This window comes from Apostichopus japonicus, chromosome 14, assembly GCF_037975245.1.
Source record: "Apostichopus japonicus isolate 1M-3 chromosome 14, ASM3797524v1, whole genome shotgun sequence".
NCBI classification, from domain to species: Eukaryota; Metazoa; Echinodermata; class Holothuroidea; order Aspidochirotida; family Stichopodidae; genus Apostichopus; species Apostichopus japonicus.
In genome coordinates, this window is record NC_092574.1 from 24,508,179 (window position 1) to 24,524,253 (window position 16,075).

The window sequence follows — 16,075 nt, forward strand, 5'->3', positions numbered from 1 at the left end:
GTAAATATTTATTATCTTATCCGACGGAATTTGTATTCGTGGATGTTAGAACGTGATTATACCGGAAACCGCAAACGACGATGTTTATAAAACCGAATTACGTCCACATACATATTTGTCTTCCAATTTGTCGTTTCTTGTACTCAGTTATGAATTTTGATGACATTTCAAATCTCTGAAGTGTCCCTCAGATTCCATTTTTTCAATTCGTTTTATAATAGACAATTCACCTGGGATTTTTTTATCGTTCAGAAATCCCAAAGCAAATGTTTAATTTCCCAAGTCACCATATTTGTATTGCATTTGTAAATATTTTCACTTGCTGTACGTCGCACACTAAATAATGATTACGTTATGAGAGACATAGAGAGAGAGTGAAAGAATATGACAAAGAAATTGCATCATAATATCTGCATGAATCAGTGACATATTGGCCCATAAAATTATGCCAATTGCATCTAGATATGAATATCACTGACATAATAATATATCACCATAGCAACACTAATTTCGGTCCTTTCTTTCTGTTACTTTTGAGAATCATAATTCAATGGGACACTAATTTTCATTACTTTTGAGAGTAACAGATTTTTTTGTTATCTAATTTGTTCTTGAACCGTTGCCGAACGTTATTTTAACTTTCAATTACGCCAAAGGAAGCAATTTCTCGACCAGATATGATTCAATTATGTTACATTTCAATTATTTAATTGGAACAATAAATGTTTCGAATAAAAGACACTTTTCTTAATTTTGTTGTAACTTCCGGAAATATTATATCTTTTATGGAAAGATAGAAGAAGAAGAAGACAAAGAAGAAGAAGAAGAAGAAGAAATAAAAAAAAAAAAAACCTGTCAGCCTTTGCTGGAAGGTGGCTAACAGGCTATCAAAAATATCACCTCAGAGATACATTGAACAGCAAATAAGGAAAATGTGAACGTGGTAAAAAAAAAAAAACACATACACACAAAGAAGAAAAAAAAATTAATAAAAGAAAATTAATTCAAACTGGATTTTTTTTTTGCGATGGATCAATATAATTTCTAAAGACATGGAAGTAGAGATATGGCTTCTATTGATTTCTAAAGCAAGAGAGAAATGTGATCAACCGAAGAAATCTTATTTGTGGTCACGTGATTAATTGAAACACATTTCAGGCAAATTGTTACCTTTAAGAGAGAGAAGTAGAGAAGATAGAGATTGACAGAAAGAGAGAGAGAAAAGGTGGAGAGAGATGAAGAGAGAGAGAGGTGGAGAGAGAGGTGGAGAGATAGATGGAGAGCTTTAAGAGAGCGAAAGAGCAAAAGAGAACATAATGATATTAAAGATGAACATGATTGTATAGATTAAACCAGCTGGAAGCGTTTACTTATTAAAATTAGATGTCTCCTTTCCACCGCTATGCTGAATCATTCAATTGGGAATATTTCTCGCAAATTATCAGGAAATATTGTCTCCTCTCCAAGACAAGAATAAGACTAACGATATACGACTTTTATATATTTTGGATGCGAAATAGGCTAAATGTATTTTCCGCTCTGAAAAATGTCGGCAGCCTATGGGCTTATATACGTGATGATGGATGTGTTGAAATTATGTCCTGTTTTTCTGTAGATTTGAAGCATGCTTGGGGAGGGGGTTGGTTGGTTGCTTCATCAATTTCTGACGAGTTTTACTAAACCTATATATATATATATATATATATATATATATATATATAGATATATATATATGTTGCTTATAAATATGATTTCATTTGTTCAAACAACATAAGCTGATTGTTTCACCAAATGAAAACTATGATTATTCGTAGTGAGTACGGTAAAGAAAGACACATTTTTGCTCGCAAGGCTACTAATGTCCAGCTTGCTTTAATCATACACAAAGAGAGGGGAAAGCAGGTCGAAAATATAAACGGAAAATTTTTTAGACTATATAGTCAAGCTTTATGGGTTACATTGTGAAAGAAGTTTGCATCGATATGGTATCGAAAATATATCAAACTCAACTCGAAAAGCTATTTCATGTGCATCTCTTCATAAAATATTTTAATTCCTAACTCAGATTGTCCTTGCAAGTTATTCGTTTTTGCGGGCGAGGTCACGTGTGTCATGACGATGCTACACAAGGGTAGAAAGGTTTTATGCAGTATTATGATAGTAATTCCAATCCCCCCCTCTCTCTTATACCACCCTTCCTTGAAGAAGACCTTTCTTCGAATCCATGTGTAAATAATTCTAAAGGAGTGAAGGGAAAAGAAATAGAAATCCTCTCTTCCATCACCCGCCCCAACCCTCCCCCTCCCCCTCCGCCTCGTTTTTGCCACCCTTAACAATATTTCATCGTGCTCGACAGGCAAGGAGGCATGTAATAATGCAATTTGTTCTAGAAAAACGTGGAATAAAAAATTCTCCCATGTCAGATCGTACACACATTAAACACATATAACCCCCCCCCCCCCCCCCCCAATTTATATGTTCCCGTGAAGCTTCAAACAACCGGAGACCGGAATGCCGGATCTCATGAGTTTCTGGTACGAGATACGAAATACACCCCATGAAACTCATGTCGACTTACCACATACGCCGTATTTATGATATAGTCTTGGTTTTGACAAACATTGTATAAATGTCACCACGTAGGAGCGTTTACTTACAATAATACATTGTATGTCGCTTCAAGGTACAATCCACGCACGGTTGATGCTTATGTACGCCATACGGTACATTTCGTGCGAGTGGTAACGTGGACTGCATAATCAAAAACTTTACATGGAAGTCATGTGTTGATTATACATATATGCGAAGTTTCAAGTATGGTACGTAGTAGATGAATTCAATTATTTCACACGGTGTAGGATTGAGAAAGGGAATTTAGTGACCTCCCCCACCAGTTGCTAGATATCTGCTAAAATGGCCACAGTGTTTGAACAATTACTATACACACTACGTTCATTTCGCTGATACTTTATACGGAGAGATATAGAGAGGGAGGGAGGGGGGCATTTGAGCTATAGCCATGTTTCTGTAATAATTTTGGTTTTATTCAAGATCAAAATATTCTAAATCTTAAAATATGCAAAAGTGGTATAGAAACAAAGCCTGGACTGATAGCAAAGTCGCCCAGGAAAGAAACTGGACACGAAAACCAAACTACAGAACGACTGATCCGCTCTCAACCCCAGTCCCCTTGCATCGGGACTGTGACTGTGTGACCATTGTCGGGTGTGCATCACCATTCCCATCGAAGGGGAACAGATACTACAGAGTATCTTAGCTAAAAATGCCGAGAAGCGATGTACGTGTTGTATGTGTGTAAGTGTGTGTGTGTGACGCCTGGCTTGTAAACACGGTATCTCAAGTAGGGAAGCTTGGAACAATCTAATATTTGGTGCATATGAGTACCACATTGAGTAGATGTGCCCTATTTTTTTGTTGCATGTGAAGGTCACCAAACGTCAGTTAGAGGCCAAAAACCAAAATATTAAAACAAGCAATAACTCCCATTGACAGGATCCGACATAGATGATATTTTGGGACCAGTTGTGAATGGGGTAAGGGATCATTTCAAAACATAACGGTCATGTGATCCAAGGTCAACAAAGGTCAATCAAGGGTCAAAAACTAGTATTTTTGCAATAACTTGAGAACCAAATGTCCGTCAACATTGGGAGTTACGCTATTGTTATCAGGGAGTCGACCCGCATCTAGATGACCTTTGACCTCAGGTTGACCTTCGGTGACCTTAATCAGTTTGTTGGGTAATTTGAATTTTCGTGGCAATAATCGGATCTCAAAGGTACCTTCCGATCAAAATGGTCCATAGTTGACCCCTGTGCGACCTTCGTGTGCTTTTTGAAATCAGTCAAACTACATCTGACCGCGAGGTCAAAAGGTCAAACCTCGAAAAATATGCTCATTTTAGGCGATACGGGGCAAAACAAAACAAAACAAAACAAAGAAAAAATTGTCAATATGTTGATATATGATAGAGCTCTTTGTGCTATATATAGGAACCAACTCCCGCTTCAATCGGACACCCAGTTCTCAAGTTATGGGGAGCCAAAGGTTGGTTTTGATACATTTCTAGCAATAGCATTATGTGTGTACATTGTAGGCCAAACAAATTTTAGGACAGAGTGCACCTCATCAAGAGGAACATTTTTGATACAAGCCATCAGGTCATCTAAGGTCATTCAAGGTTGATTATGTGCAAAACACTGCCAGCTTAAGCTAATTTTTGCAACAACTTCTAGTCACGAAGTCTGACATGGCTGGTATATTAGGAAAAGTTGTGAATGAAGTAGGGGCACATTTTCCAAAATAACCGTGATGTGATCCAAGGTCACCAAAGGTCATTTATCGGTCAAAATGTGTTTTTTCTGAATAACTTGTGAAACTACCACTGACAGGGTCCGAAATGGTTGATATTTTGGGACTAGTTGTGAATGGGGTAAGTGATCGTTTCCCAACATAACGGAAATAGGATCCAAGGTCAACAAAGGTCAGTTAGGGGTCAAAATATAGTATTTTTGCAATAACTTGAGAACCAAATGTCCATCAAGGTTGGGATTTTAGGACAGAGTGCAAATCATCAAGGGGAACATTTGTGATAAAAACCATTAGGTCATCCAAGGTTGCTTATGTGCAAAAAACTGCCAAATTATGTTACGTTTTGCAACAACTTCTAGTCACGAAGTCTGACATGGCTGATATATTGGGACAAGTTGTGAATGAATTAGTAGCACGTTTTCTAATATAATCGTGATGTGATCTACGGTCACCAAAGGTCAATTATGGGTCAAAATGTGTTTTTTGGCAAATAACTTTTGAAACTACCGTTGACAGGGTCCGACATGGTTGATATTTGTGGACTAGTTGTGAATGGGGTAAGGGATCGTTTCAAAACATAACAGTCATGTGATCCAAGGTCAACAAAGGCCAATTAGGGGTCAAAAACTAGTATTTTTGCAATAACTTGAGAACCAAATGTCCATCAAGGTTGGGAGTTACGCTATTGTAATACAATAGTCGAACTGCATTTGGGAGACCTTTGACCTCAGGTTGACCTCCAGTGACCTGCATTAGCTTCTTTCAAGTTGATTCTTTGAAGTTTCGTGGGCATATTCCAATCTAACTTGTCCATAAGTGGACTCCTCTGCAACCTTATTGTGCGAAGTTATTAGAGATTTGGTTTGGTTTTGTAATACTTAGTGTGTGGATTCATAACATTGAGTACAAGAACCCTATTGTTTTTGATGGAGGTGTGTATAACCACGTACAGTAGACTGACCTGTGTTAGCATGCCATATTGTCATTGTAACAGCTAGTTCTGGTTATACTAACAAGCAGAATTCTAGTGCATTGAAGTCATCGAAACCTCAATGCATTTTGCATTCTGGTTAGTTCCCGGCTGCTTCTTTCATGAGCAGTTTTGAAGAAGCTGTAGAGAATGACAAATTTGAGGTCAGATAAGCTGTGAATGGGGAGATTAAAGTGTTTAGCAACAGGGAAGCCTGGGTTATTTTTTTGCGGATACTTAGTTTGTGGTTATTAATTAAACCGAAGCCTGAACTTAGTGCTGGTTTCGCCAATATTGGTGACCTGGGGGCACTTGTAACAACGAGGAGGTAGATGACATTGGCTGAGTCGCAACCAAATCTACCAGGTCTCAGAGTGGTGCCTGAGGCCCGGTGGAGGAAAGCGGGGGAGGGGTCGAGTTGTGTGCACACCAGGCATCTCGGTTTGTTACAAGTGATGTTACCACTATCAGGCTCATTACTGGGTGGGGCGAGATTAGTTCGAACCAGCACTGAACGAATGTTACGTGGTCGTCTATAGGCTATTACAGGGGGAGCTTTGAAAAGTTCAGCTATTGTTCGTCGGAACCTAGAGTGCCCCAAGCTTGTTTGATTTCATTCAAAAGGGGGTGAAGGGAGGGGTGGTAGGTGACAACGAGGGGTAGTCTATCAGAATCAGATTTGTTACGATAGGTTAGGAGACTAGATCGTTGTAGAGACAGAACCCGTTTGAGGTGGAAGTTAAGTAGTCGGTACGGGTATCCCCTTTTGAGGAAGAAATCAAGCAGTTCAATGGCCTTATTAAGAAAAGTTTGCTCACGTGAGCAGATACGCCGGTATCTGAGTAATTGGCTGTAGACAATGGAATTTTTGGTGTGGCGGGGATGAAAACTATTAAAGTGGAGATAAGAGTGCCTATCAGTTGGTTTGGCATACACCGATGTCTCTATTTTGTGATTTTCGATCATGACGATTACATCGAGGAAGGGTATTTGCTTTGTGGACCGTTCGGTGGTAAACTTTATGGAATCGTGAAAATCATTGGCAAACGTGAAAAAGTTGTCCAGTTCTTGTTCGCCCTTATCCCATAACATAAAAATATCATCAATATATCGTACATAGATATATGGTTTGTAAGAGGATGAAGAAATTAATTCTTGTTCCAGGTAATGCATAAAAATATTAGCATATGAGGGGGCCATTTGGGTACCCATGGCTGTGCCTTTGGTTTGCAGATAATGACGACCATTGAAGGTAAAATTATTATGCTCAAGTATAACTTAATGAGCTGCGATATCTCACAATGTTGTGTGACATCATATATATATATATGTATATATATATATATATATATATATATATATATATATATATATATATATATATATATATATAATCCGACGCGGATTAAAATAATCCGAACTTCTAAAACTTCTGCTCTATTCAGCAGAAATCAGTAAGTCGCTTTGCCTTTACAACCATGCCGACATCTTCGCTATAAAACAGTTTCAATTCCTGCTACTCCTTGTCACTTTCGGTGATCATGCACTGAAGAAGAGCTAGTTTTGCTCGAAAGCTCTGCAAAAACCAAACATTGGCTGTTTTACTTCCAATCACTTACCTAATTCAATTATTGTATCTCACTCGAGATCCAGCCTTTCTCTAAATGCAGCATAGTTGTTTAACAGTTTTTCCGTTATTCCTATATATATATATCTTATATATATATATATATATATATATATATATATATATATATATATCTATCTATCTATATATATATATATATATGTATAGATATATATATCTATATATATGTATATATATGTATATATATATATATATATATATATATATATATATATATATATATATATATGTCTATTTGATACCTTAGGTCGACAGTGTATGGTAAAAAAAGCGATCTTAGGTCGACAGTGTACCTTAGGTCGACATTTCAGTGTACACCTAATGTTTTTGCTACCATTTTAAGAAACTTTTATATTGTCGGAAATAGCTTCATCATGTTCTCCGTCCTCTAAAACGTTCATTTACAAGGTTTGGTTAGGGTCGGTTCAGGGTTAGGGTTAGAAAAAAGGGTTAGGGTTTGATAAATTTAGTGTGTAATTAGTCAATGTAAATGTCGACCTAAGTTATATATGTATGTATATATATATATATATATATATGTATATATATATATACATATAATTTATATATATATATATCCATATATATATATATATATATATATATATATATATATATATATATATATAATTTATATAATTTATAAACGATGAACATGGATCATGGTCACGGTTGTTATCAGGTGTTTTGGTTTACTTGAAGTTTTTTTTTAACTGTTTTCTACTTCGCCGTCAGCTTTACGGAGATCATCGATTTGATAACCGAACGACTAGCATATATTCAAATTTCTCAAGAGATGTTTGTCAAAGAAAAACAAAAATTTCTCCCAAATACATGACTACGAGGACACCTTGACACTACTACGTATAGGCTATATAAGAAGACTGATTATTAGAGAAGACTTCAAATTCGATCTTGATACTACATAACTAAATAGATATTAGGCCTATACGGCGGGAATGCAGCGGAGGGGAAGGAGGGGGGGGGGGGGTGAATGTCTTTGAGAAAATCAGTTGACAACTTCTTAGACTTTCAATCATTTTAAATTTCAACAATAAATTCCATACCATTCGATAAACTATCTTTATTAAAGTTGGTACGTAGAAGACGCCAGATAACGATTGAAGAACATTTAAAGATCTTATCCTAAACCGTACTATGGATCTCAAATAACTCAGTACAGCGGAGTCCGTTCATCATTTTGTTAGTGCCATGTCAATATATTTCAAACGGTCAAACATTGTTTGCTCTATTTTTTTTTTGGGGGGGGGCGATTCGTTTCTCCATTTATTCGCGGGTTGAGTTTTTGTCCCCGGGTGACCCTTATCTCTGTCTAAACACCCCCGTATGCATTTCTAAGATCCGAAGGGAGAAGTATCTTGATCTGCTTCGTTGGATTTGGGCTGTCGGAGTTCTGCTGGAAAGGATTTCTGACATAGCTTATACATCTTAAGTGATATAAGCAACCTTTGAAAACAAAAGTGAAGTATGGTTTCCACTTCGATGTTTCTTCAGCGCTTTTGGAATGTGACAGGTTTCCGCAGGAAATGAAATAGAGAATAGACTAAATAGTATAGAAAGTACTAGTATAGAAAGTACTAGACCGTACTTGGAAATGGATAAATATGAGTAAATCTTTCAAGATCGTATCATGCATGATGCATACAAACTTGAGTGCAGATCATCTGAATTAATACAGCCTATACCATTCAAATTGTTAAGTTATTAACATTTAAAGTTGTGTCAGAATGTTTGAAAATTCTCATTTTACTCAAACTCGATGCCGAACTCCTCATCAGGCTGTTCGGGCTCCGTTATCACTGCAGGGGTTTGGCACGAGCTTCTTTTATTTGCTGTGGCTACCTTGATTAATATACAACCCATATATGGGTACGACGTCATGTTTATTTGTTGTCGTTTGCCATAATATTAACAACGCATATCATAGAGTTGAAGTCAAGACGAGAAATCCTTGTCAGAACCTCCCAGTTTTAGGCCGCCTTCAATAAAACGTGATATCAGGTTAAATGGGAGTTTATACCATTCCAAGGCAATCCACCCCATAATGAGAATTCCATCATCGGTGTAGTGTACATACCACCAAATGGCTCATTGGCTGATTTTAAGACACACACGGAAAACATATTTCTCACTATAACCAATCACCAGAGTACTGTGTATAGGCTACTATGAAGGGTTAAAACATTAACTTGTCCAATTTTAGTAAGTCTATAAAGATGTTTTAAACATTATGTAGTAATACCGTTTTTATGCTACGATAACAAAACCTACTCGTTTTAATAGTAATGTAAGTACTGTTATTGATAACATTATAACGAATGTTAATTTCTCTCTCACTACAGGCATACTCATTACTGAGTTAAGTGATCATATGCCTATATTCCTAAAGGTTCTTGACAGGACAAACAAGACAAACAAAACAAACAAGACAAAAGAGTCCTTTCATATACGAAATTTTAACAGATTCAACATACCAGAATTTATTGATGATCTTGAGAAGGAAACATGGGATGAGGTGTAAACTAAAGTTGATACTAATTCAGCATACAACTTATTCTTTAACACTTTTAATTTAATTTATAATAAGTGCTCTCCTCATCTATTAATGACTAAAGGAAATAGACGCAAGAGAAACCATTCATGGACTACTAAGGGTAAACTTAAATCTATTAAAAGAAAAAACCATCTCTACAGACTATACTCAAAAGCTCCTCCAAATAGCAATAAAGAAACTTATGTTGCGTACCGAATCAAGTTAAACCACACAATAAGTTTCTCTCGAAGGTTATATTTTGATAACAAATTCAAAGATAGAAACAATAGTGTAAATGATACCTGGGACGTAATCAATGAGGTTCTAGAGTGAGACCGTAATAAATCATCGTACCCATCTGTTTTCAAAGACGGCGATCACGAAACCAGCGACGATCAAGAAATTGCATACGGCTTTAACAATTTCTTCTTTAACCTTGGACCCTCACTTGCCAGCAAAATCAATCATATGTAAAATCAAACAACCCCATCTATGGTAATAATAGTATGAGAAACTCTATTTTTTTCCTACCATGTCAGGGAGGAGGAACTTTTACTTGTAGCGAATCATTGCTTAAAGCCTAAGAAAGCAGCTGGGTATGATCAGGAGAGTTGTTATGGAACCCTTCCTGGTACGATGATTTCGCGCCAGATATTGTCAACCAGATATTACTTTCATTCTCACCCCTTACTGAAATATCTGTACCATATCGTTCACCACTGGGGTATTCCAAGATAAGCTGAAGATTGCTAAGGTCTTTCCCAGTTTTGAGAAAGGGGAATGCAATATGTACGAGAACTACCGACCAATCTCAATTCTCTCTTTTTATCTATGCTTTTCCAAAAGTATCGAACGTCTCATGTCCAACGGACTAATAAATTTCCTCCATGCTCATAACATACTATGCAAGGAACAATATGGATTCAACCCTGGTCACTCAACTAAGCTTGCCCTGGCAGATGCCATTTATAAATTATACGATAGCCTTGATAAGAAGAAAACATTTATTGGTATATTCTTAGACTTATCAAAACCTTTTGATACCATTGACCAATGTATTATTCTGAACAAGTTATCATTCTACGGAATTAGAGGACCAACTAACTACCATGCTATCACTAAATCTTGATAAAACCAGCTACATTGTTTTCAGTAAAAGTCATTCTTCGTCTTGGAGAAAAAAAGGATATTTGAATGGATAGTTAGCCAATTAAGCATGTACATAGTACTAAGTTTCTCGAAGTATACATTGAAAAGTAAACTAACTTGGTGTGAAAATATTTCAAATATTGTAAACACTGTTGGGAAAAATGTTGCAATCATTTCTAAGTTGAAGCACTACTTTCCTCAGAATATTTTTAAAATGCTCTACCAAACATTAGTATTTTCCCACTTTTCATATTGTTCTATCTTTGAACAGACTTTTGTTTTGTTAATGAAATGGGGGTAAATGACAATATATATATATATATATATATATATATATTTATATATTTATAGTAGTAATATAGTCGTATAAAGCAAAACAGCTTTTAAAGTAAATACGTTTCTGTGTAAACTTTCATTATTTGATTCTACATGACACCTTTATTTTCCATTTTAGTAGCCATATGTAACGTGATAGCTGTAGTAATAAATGATCCAAACCACAGTCAGAATCACGGTACTTCCAATTGCTACGCCTGTCAGAATGGCTGCGACATTTGCGTGTGACACAGCATTCTTGATGTTGGTATCGATTCCAGTCAAAGCCTGTAGAAATGACGGAGAAAGCAAAAATAAATAACATGCGAGCAATGTTATATACTACCTGAGACACCCTTGGGGACTTTTAGTTATATTTATTATTCAGTGTTGCTTAACGGCCATCAGTGTTGCCTCAGTGTTGAGGATGTTAAAACTTGCAATATTGATTGCAATTGTTGCCATTCGTTTGTAACATCTACATCGCCCTCAGACACTTGTTCGTATTAGAATAAATAACACGCAAAGAGCAAAACATGATAGAATTGAGAAAGAAAAATTGTAATCGATGGAAATAAAGGGTGTCATGGTAAAACGTCCATCATAGGATTGCAAATTATTTAGTTTTTTTATTGAGTTAATTGCAAATTATACTCGATTGGATTGGTCAAACTAACATTAACAGGCGAAAAAGTAGTTGACGCAGTGGCGGAGCGTCCGTAAAGTCAGAGAGGCGGATACCCCCCCCCCCCTGGCGGACTCAAATGGACTGCTGGCGCCCTTTCGGCTTTTTACCACCTTTTACTTATTCGCGATTAATGACTTTCTATTGCGCTCTCAAATACCTATTGACATTTGTCACATTTTGTTGGTGTAATTTTCTGACAGAATTGCAATGACACATATTTATTCTTCGTTTATCTGCAAATTAGTAATGCCCGGAAAGGTCATTTCCGGCGATCTAGGGAGTATCTTTACTCAAAAAATGTGTACGCTTCGCGCTAACCTGTGGTAGCGCTCCGCTTAGATAATGTCGAAAGCGCCCCTACAGACCATTCTCGTCACCCCTGACCTGACCAATACCCCTAGCTCTACCACTGAGTCGACGCTGTTTCAAACTAATAGTCCTTTATATAATACAAACAGTCATAATCTATAAATTGTCTTCAGAATACTGACCAAAATAGCAAATATTATGGCCGGAATGGTGAAGAACAACGACCAGAGGCACAAAGAGAACACGATGGACAGCACCAAGGACAATATGGCCTTGGTCTTAATGGAAGATATCACTTTTGAATCTTCCGGGCTACGAATAATCTGTAAAACAAACGATACAGGAAAAAATGTTTTAATTTTTACTATAGAGTAATTGTTTTCTATTTATTATTGAGGGCTTTGTGCCGTTGTATTGTGGCTGATTATAGTCATAGATTATAAATAATCAAATTGTTTTGATGTTGAGCAAACCTTGCATGACTGTTGATTTATGGTTGGGTGCACAAGGAAGTTTGAAGCCTTTCCACAAAGTCGTTATTATGTTGAAGCGATCCTTGCATGACTGTTAATTCATGTTTGGGTGATCAAGAAATTTTGAGGCCTTTTCACACTGTTGGAAATCTTAATTGATAAGTGAATATAAGGTGCATATATTTTGTACATTGTAGACGTTTGTGTGCCATAAATATACGTTTAACTGTGAACCCACTGTGCACAAGGTCAGACAAGGAATAATTTGAAAAGTGTTAACAATTTCCATTTGTAAAACTATTGTGACGTGTAAGCAAACAGTACCGTCATTCACAGTTAACACACATAGAATTTCTTAGTGTTGGTATCAATTATATATATAATAAGCAATACGCCTAACACAAATTTAACAAGTTGTTATTACGTTGAACAACTCTTGCATGACTGCTGACTTATGGTTGGGTGCACAAGGAAGTTTGAAGCGTTTCCACAATGTTGGAAACTGGAATTGCTAAGTGAATAAAGGTGCATATATTTTGTACATTGCAGGCGTATTAATTCTATATTTTATAAATCTCTAGTTTTGTCCCTAATTCAGGTTTGTTAAGTCATGTCACAATTCGTCTGATTTTCGAAAATGAAGTTCAGTTAAGTCACCAACTCATAAGTCAATTGATTTTATCGCAGACCAATCCAAGTCACAAGTCGAGACATTTAAAGTTACAAGTTAATTCATTGATTGTAAGTTGAGACACAAGCCAACTCTAGCAGCAACTAAAGTGATGTGCACTACATATAGGTACAGGCCTAACAAAATCAACCAGCTCAAATACAAAAAGGCTGCATCTTTGTGCAGTGATGATATCGGTCATGTGGTTGACCTGCTTCGTGAGCTCCAGTTGCAATGCTATGAGACGAGTAAATTCTACAAGTTTAATCATTTGCATTAGACAGCAATTGAAAGTTATTTTAAAACTTGTACTTCAACCTTTCCCCTACACTCTCTATCTCTCCCTCTCTCGATACAAAACATGAAAGAATGACATACGTTACAGTAAAGTCATGAAACATGATCGTTGTCTGACGACAGTTACTAACTCTGTACAGCCAACATAACTCATATTGTACCATCGGAGGTGATGGTGGTGGGCGCAGGGGGTGGGGGGGGGAGGAGGAGGTTGACGGGAAGGTTCTCCTAATCTCAAACTACACACTGGCATGAATTAAAAATCAACTCATATTTTTATAACTCGTTACACATACTAACACAAAGTTAAAACATTCTGAATACATCATTTCGTCAAGGGAAGGGATACTCAATTTCGCCTATTGATTTTATGCTTAATGTAACTAATGTAGTACATGCAAACCCAGTTAGCGAATCATCAGAACATACCATACCAAGGAAATATTGATAATTATTACATTAAATTATTAACTGATGCCATATCGTCTTTTTATCTCATAATTGTATCTTCTTTTCTCCATCCTCGAATTGTTTGTGACGTCACATCATACGTCATCCCCTCTTACATATCGATACTTGTAATTATGTCGTGGTAGTTATTTACCAAACAAACAATGACTACACTTTGAGGCGCAATAAACGACATATGTCTCCCATTGTGTCGTGGAAGGTAAAAGAAACAATGAACGTTTGTTTCGATCTTCTCTTACGCAGCCTTTCTTTCCATTTTCTTGGTGTCAAACAATTTGTTAGTGTCTACACTGGTGATGTCAACAAGTCAAATATATTCAAACCTAGTCAAAAGTCATATGATTTTATTGCTAAGTCAAGTCAAGTTTTGTCACTACTGACTATCTGATTATCTGAACTCGAGTCACAAAATGTAACTCGAGTCTAACTCGAGTACAAAGTCGACTCTAGTCAATAACACTGTAAATAGATCCATTTAACACCGTTAATCAACTATCAGTAAGAAGTAGTGTCAAAGGAAGTTGAAGAGATATTTACGAAATATTTCTGAATTAGATTTTTTGCTGAAACAAATAAAGCATTCATAATGTAATAAAAACATATTACCTGAGGTACATGTGGTACCGGTTGTGCCATAATCATGGTGTTGGTACTTCCGAGATGTTGTGGACCGGCATATTGTGGTCCGGGATATTGTGGTCCGGGATATTGTGGTCCGGGATATTGTGGACCGGGATATTGTGGACCGGGATACTGTGGTGGCTCTTCAATCTGAAGTTGGTCTGTAAAAAATGGACAAAAGCATAAGAATATAAGTTAAGTTCATACATTTAGTCCATTTTGTTAAAGAAAACACTTTTGGACGAAATTATCATATGATGTATTGTTTGTTAATTAATCAAGTCTTATATTAAATCAGATGGCTTACCATTATTGACCAATTTTTTGTTATCCTCCATTGTGAGTTCGGCTTCGTATTTTACTGAGTGATGTTGTTGTGTCAGAAGGTACCGTACGCTATGACTTTGACTATTACTTCCCTAACTGGTGCCCAAGAGTGCGTCACGCATGAACAAACAGTCGCAAACACGGATTAACTTAAACAGTCAGTTCCCAGCGGTACGAAAAGTGTTTTCTATTCTTGTAGAATATGCATGGGGTTTCTTGACGTCACTCCTTATTAATATTTAATTAGGTAATACTGATCATTTTCGAAGGTCAATTTCACAGTCATTAGCCAATTAATATGTCTGGTACTAACTGAATTTGATGAAAGAAAAGTGTCTAATCCAATCTTTATTAACAAAAGACACAAAAAAGGAGTAAAGTGGAATTTTGGCCATATTTTCCGAATCTAAATCAACCACTTTCGAAGTGTTTAGAATTTTTTTTTTGGTTCCGAGTAATGTAGTGACTGTCCCGTTTCACGGCGGTACGTAATGCGCGAAATGCTTTAACTAAGCGTGATAAAACTATTGGAAATGAATTGCTTATATCAATGCTTATATCGTATGATAACAGGAACTATTCATGGCCGTGAAATGACTTCTCTGTGGTGGATAGGGGCATAAGGACGCCTGGAGATTATGAAATTCTCACTGGCAATACATCGGTTTGGTACATCCACACATAACAATACATGCAAACAATGCCATATCGTAACAATCGCTACTTATATCACTACTTGCTGAAATCAGCCACTCAACACTGGTTTGAATTTATCAACAGCAATAATTTATGTAGAGACTCTCATGAAGATGGACCCATGCTGGTGCTCTTCCAAGTTCAAGCCCTGCCACTACAAAGACTACAAGCCCTGCCAGTGCCCCTTCAAATTCACCCTCCTGAAATTGTACATGGGGTTTCTAGTAAGCAGCCTATGGAGCCTTGACGGTATCGAGACAGGGGAGTTTTTACTGGGTATATTTCCAACATAGCTATAGTTTTGTGGAAACATGCAGATTATACAACAGGGAATTAAATTTGACACATGAGAGGGCAATTTGGCTTAAAACAGGCCAGACAAAGCTCTAGTTCACCCACTGAAGAGAGAGTGGTTGCCACTGTGACACCACGATGAGGTCAGCTTTGTTGGACATTTGCATGGTCAGAGATTTTTGTTTAAGAATGACAACACATTTACATAATAATTATTCATATGATGACATAAGTATATGAAATTACATCTTAAATGGGTAA

The 16,075-nt window shown here is 36.6% G+C and overlaps 1 protein-coding gene across 3 annotated transcripts in view; it reads right to left on the reverse strand.

Moving 5' to 3' along the window:
* LOC139980183 (uncharacterized) overlaps positions 1-14,941 on the reverse strand; it is a 75,212-nt gene extending 60,271 nt beyond the window's left edge. Inside the window, exons 1-5 of one of the 3 annotated variants that reach the window (XM_071991651.1) lie at positions 14,805-14,941; positions 14,607-14,658; positions 14,483-14,561; positions 12,148-12,288; positions 9,419-11,256 (exon numbers count right to left, since the gene is read on the reverse strand). In XM_071991651.1, coding sequence (XP_071847752.1) covers positions 11,104-11,256; positions 12,148-12,288; positions 14,483-14,561; positions 14,607-14,658; positions 14,805-14,835 — 456 coding nt within the window. In that variant the 5' untranslated portion in view covers positions 14,836-14,941 and the 3' untranslated portion in view covers positions 9,419-11,103. Of the gene's footprint in view, positions 1-9,418; positions 11,257-12,147; positions 12,289-14,482; positions 14,659-14,804 lie in introns of those variants that run through there. The other 2 variants (XM_071991647.1, XM_071991648.1) reach the window with 2 other exon arrangements.
* Between the last annotated feature and the right edge of the window lie 1,134 nt (positions 14,942-16,075).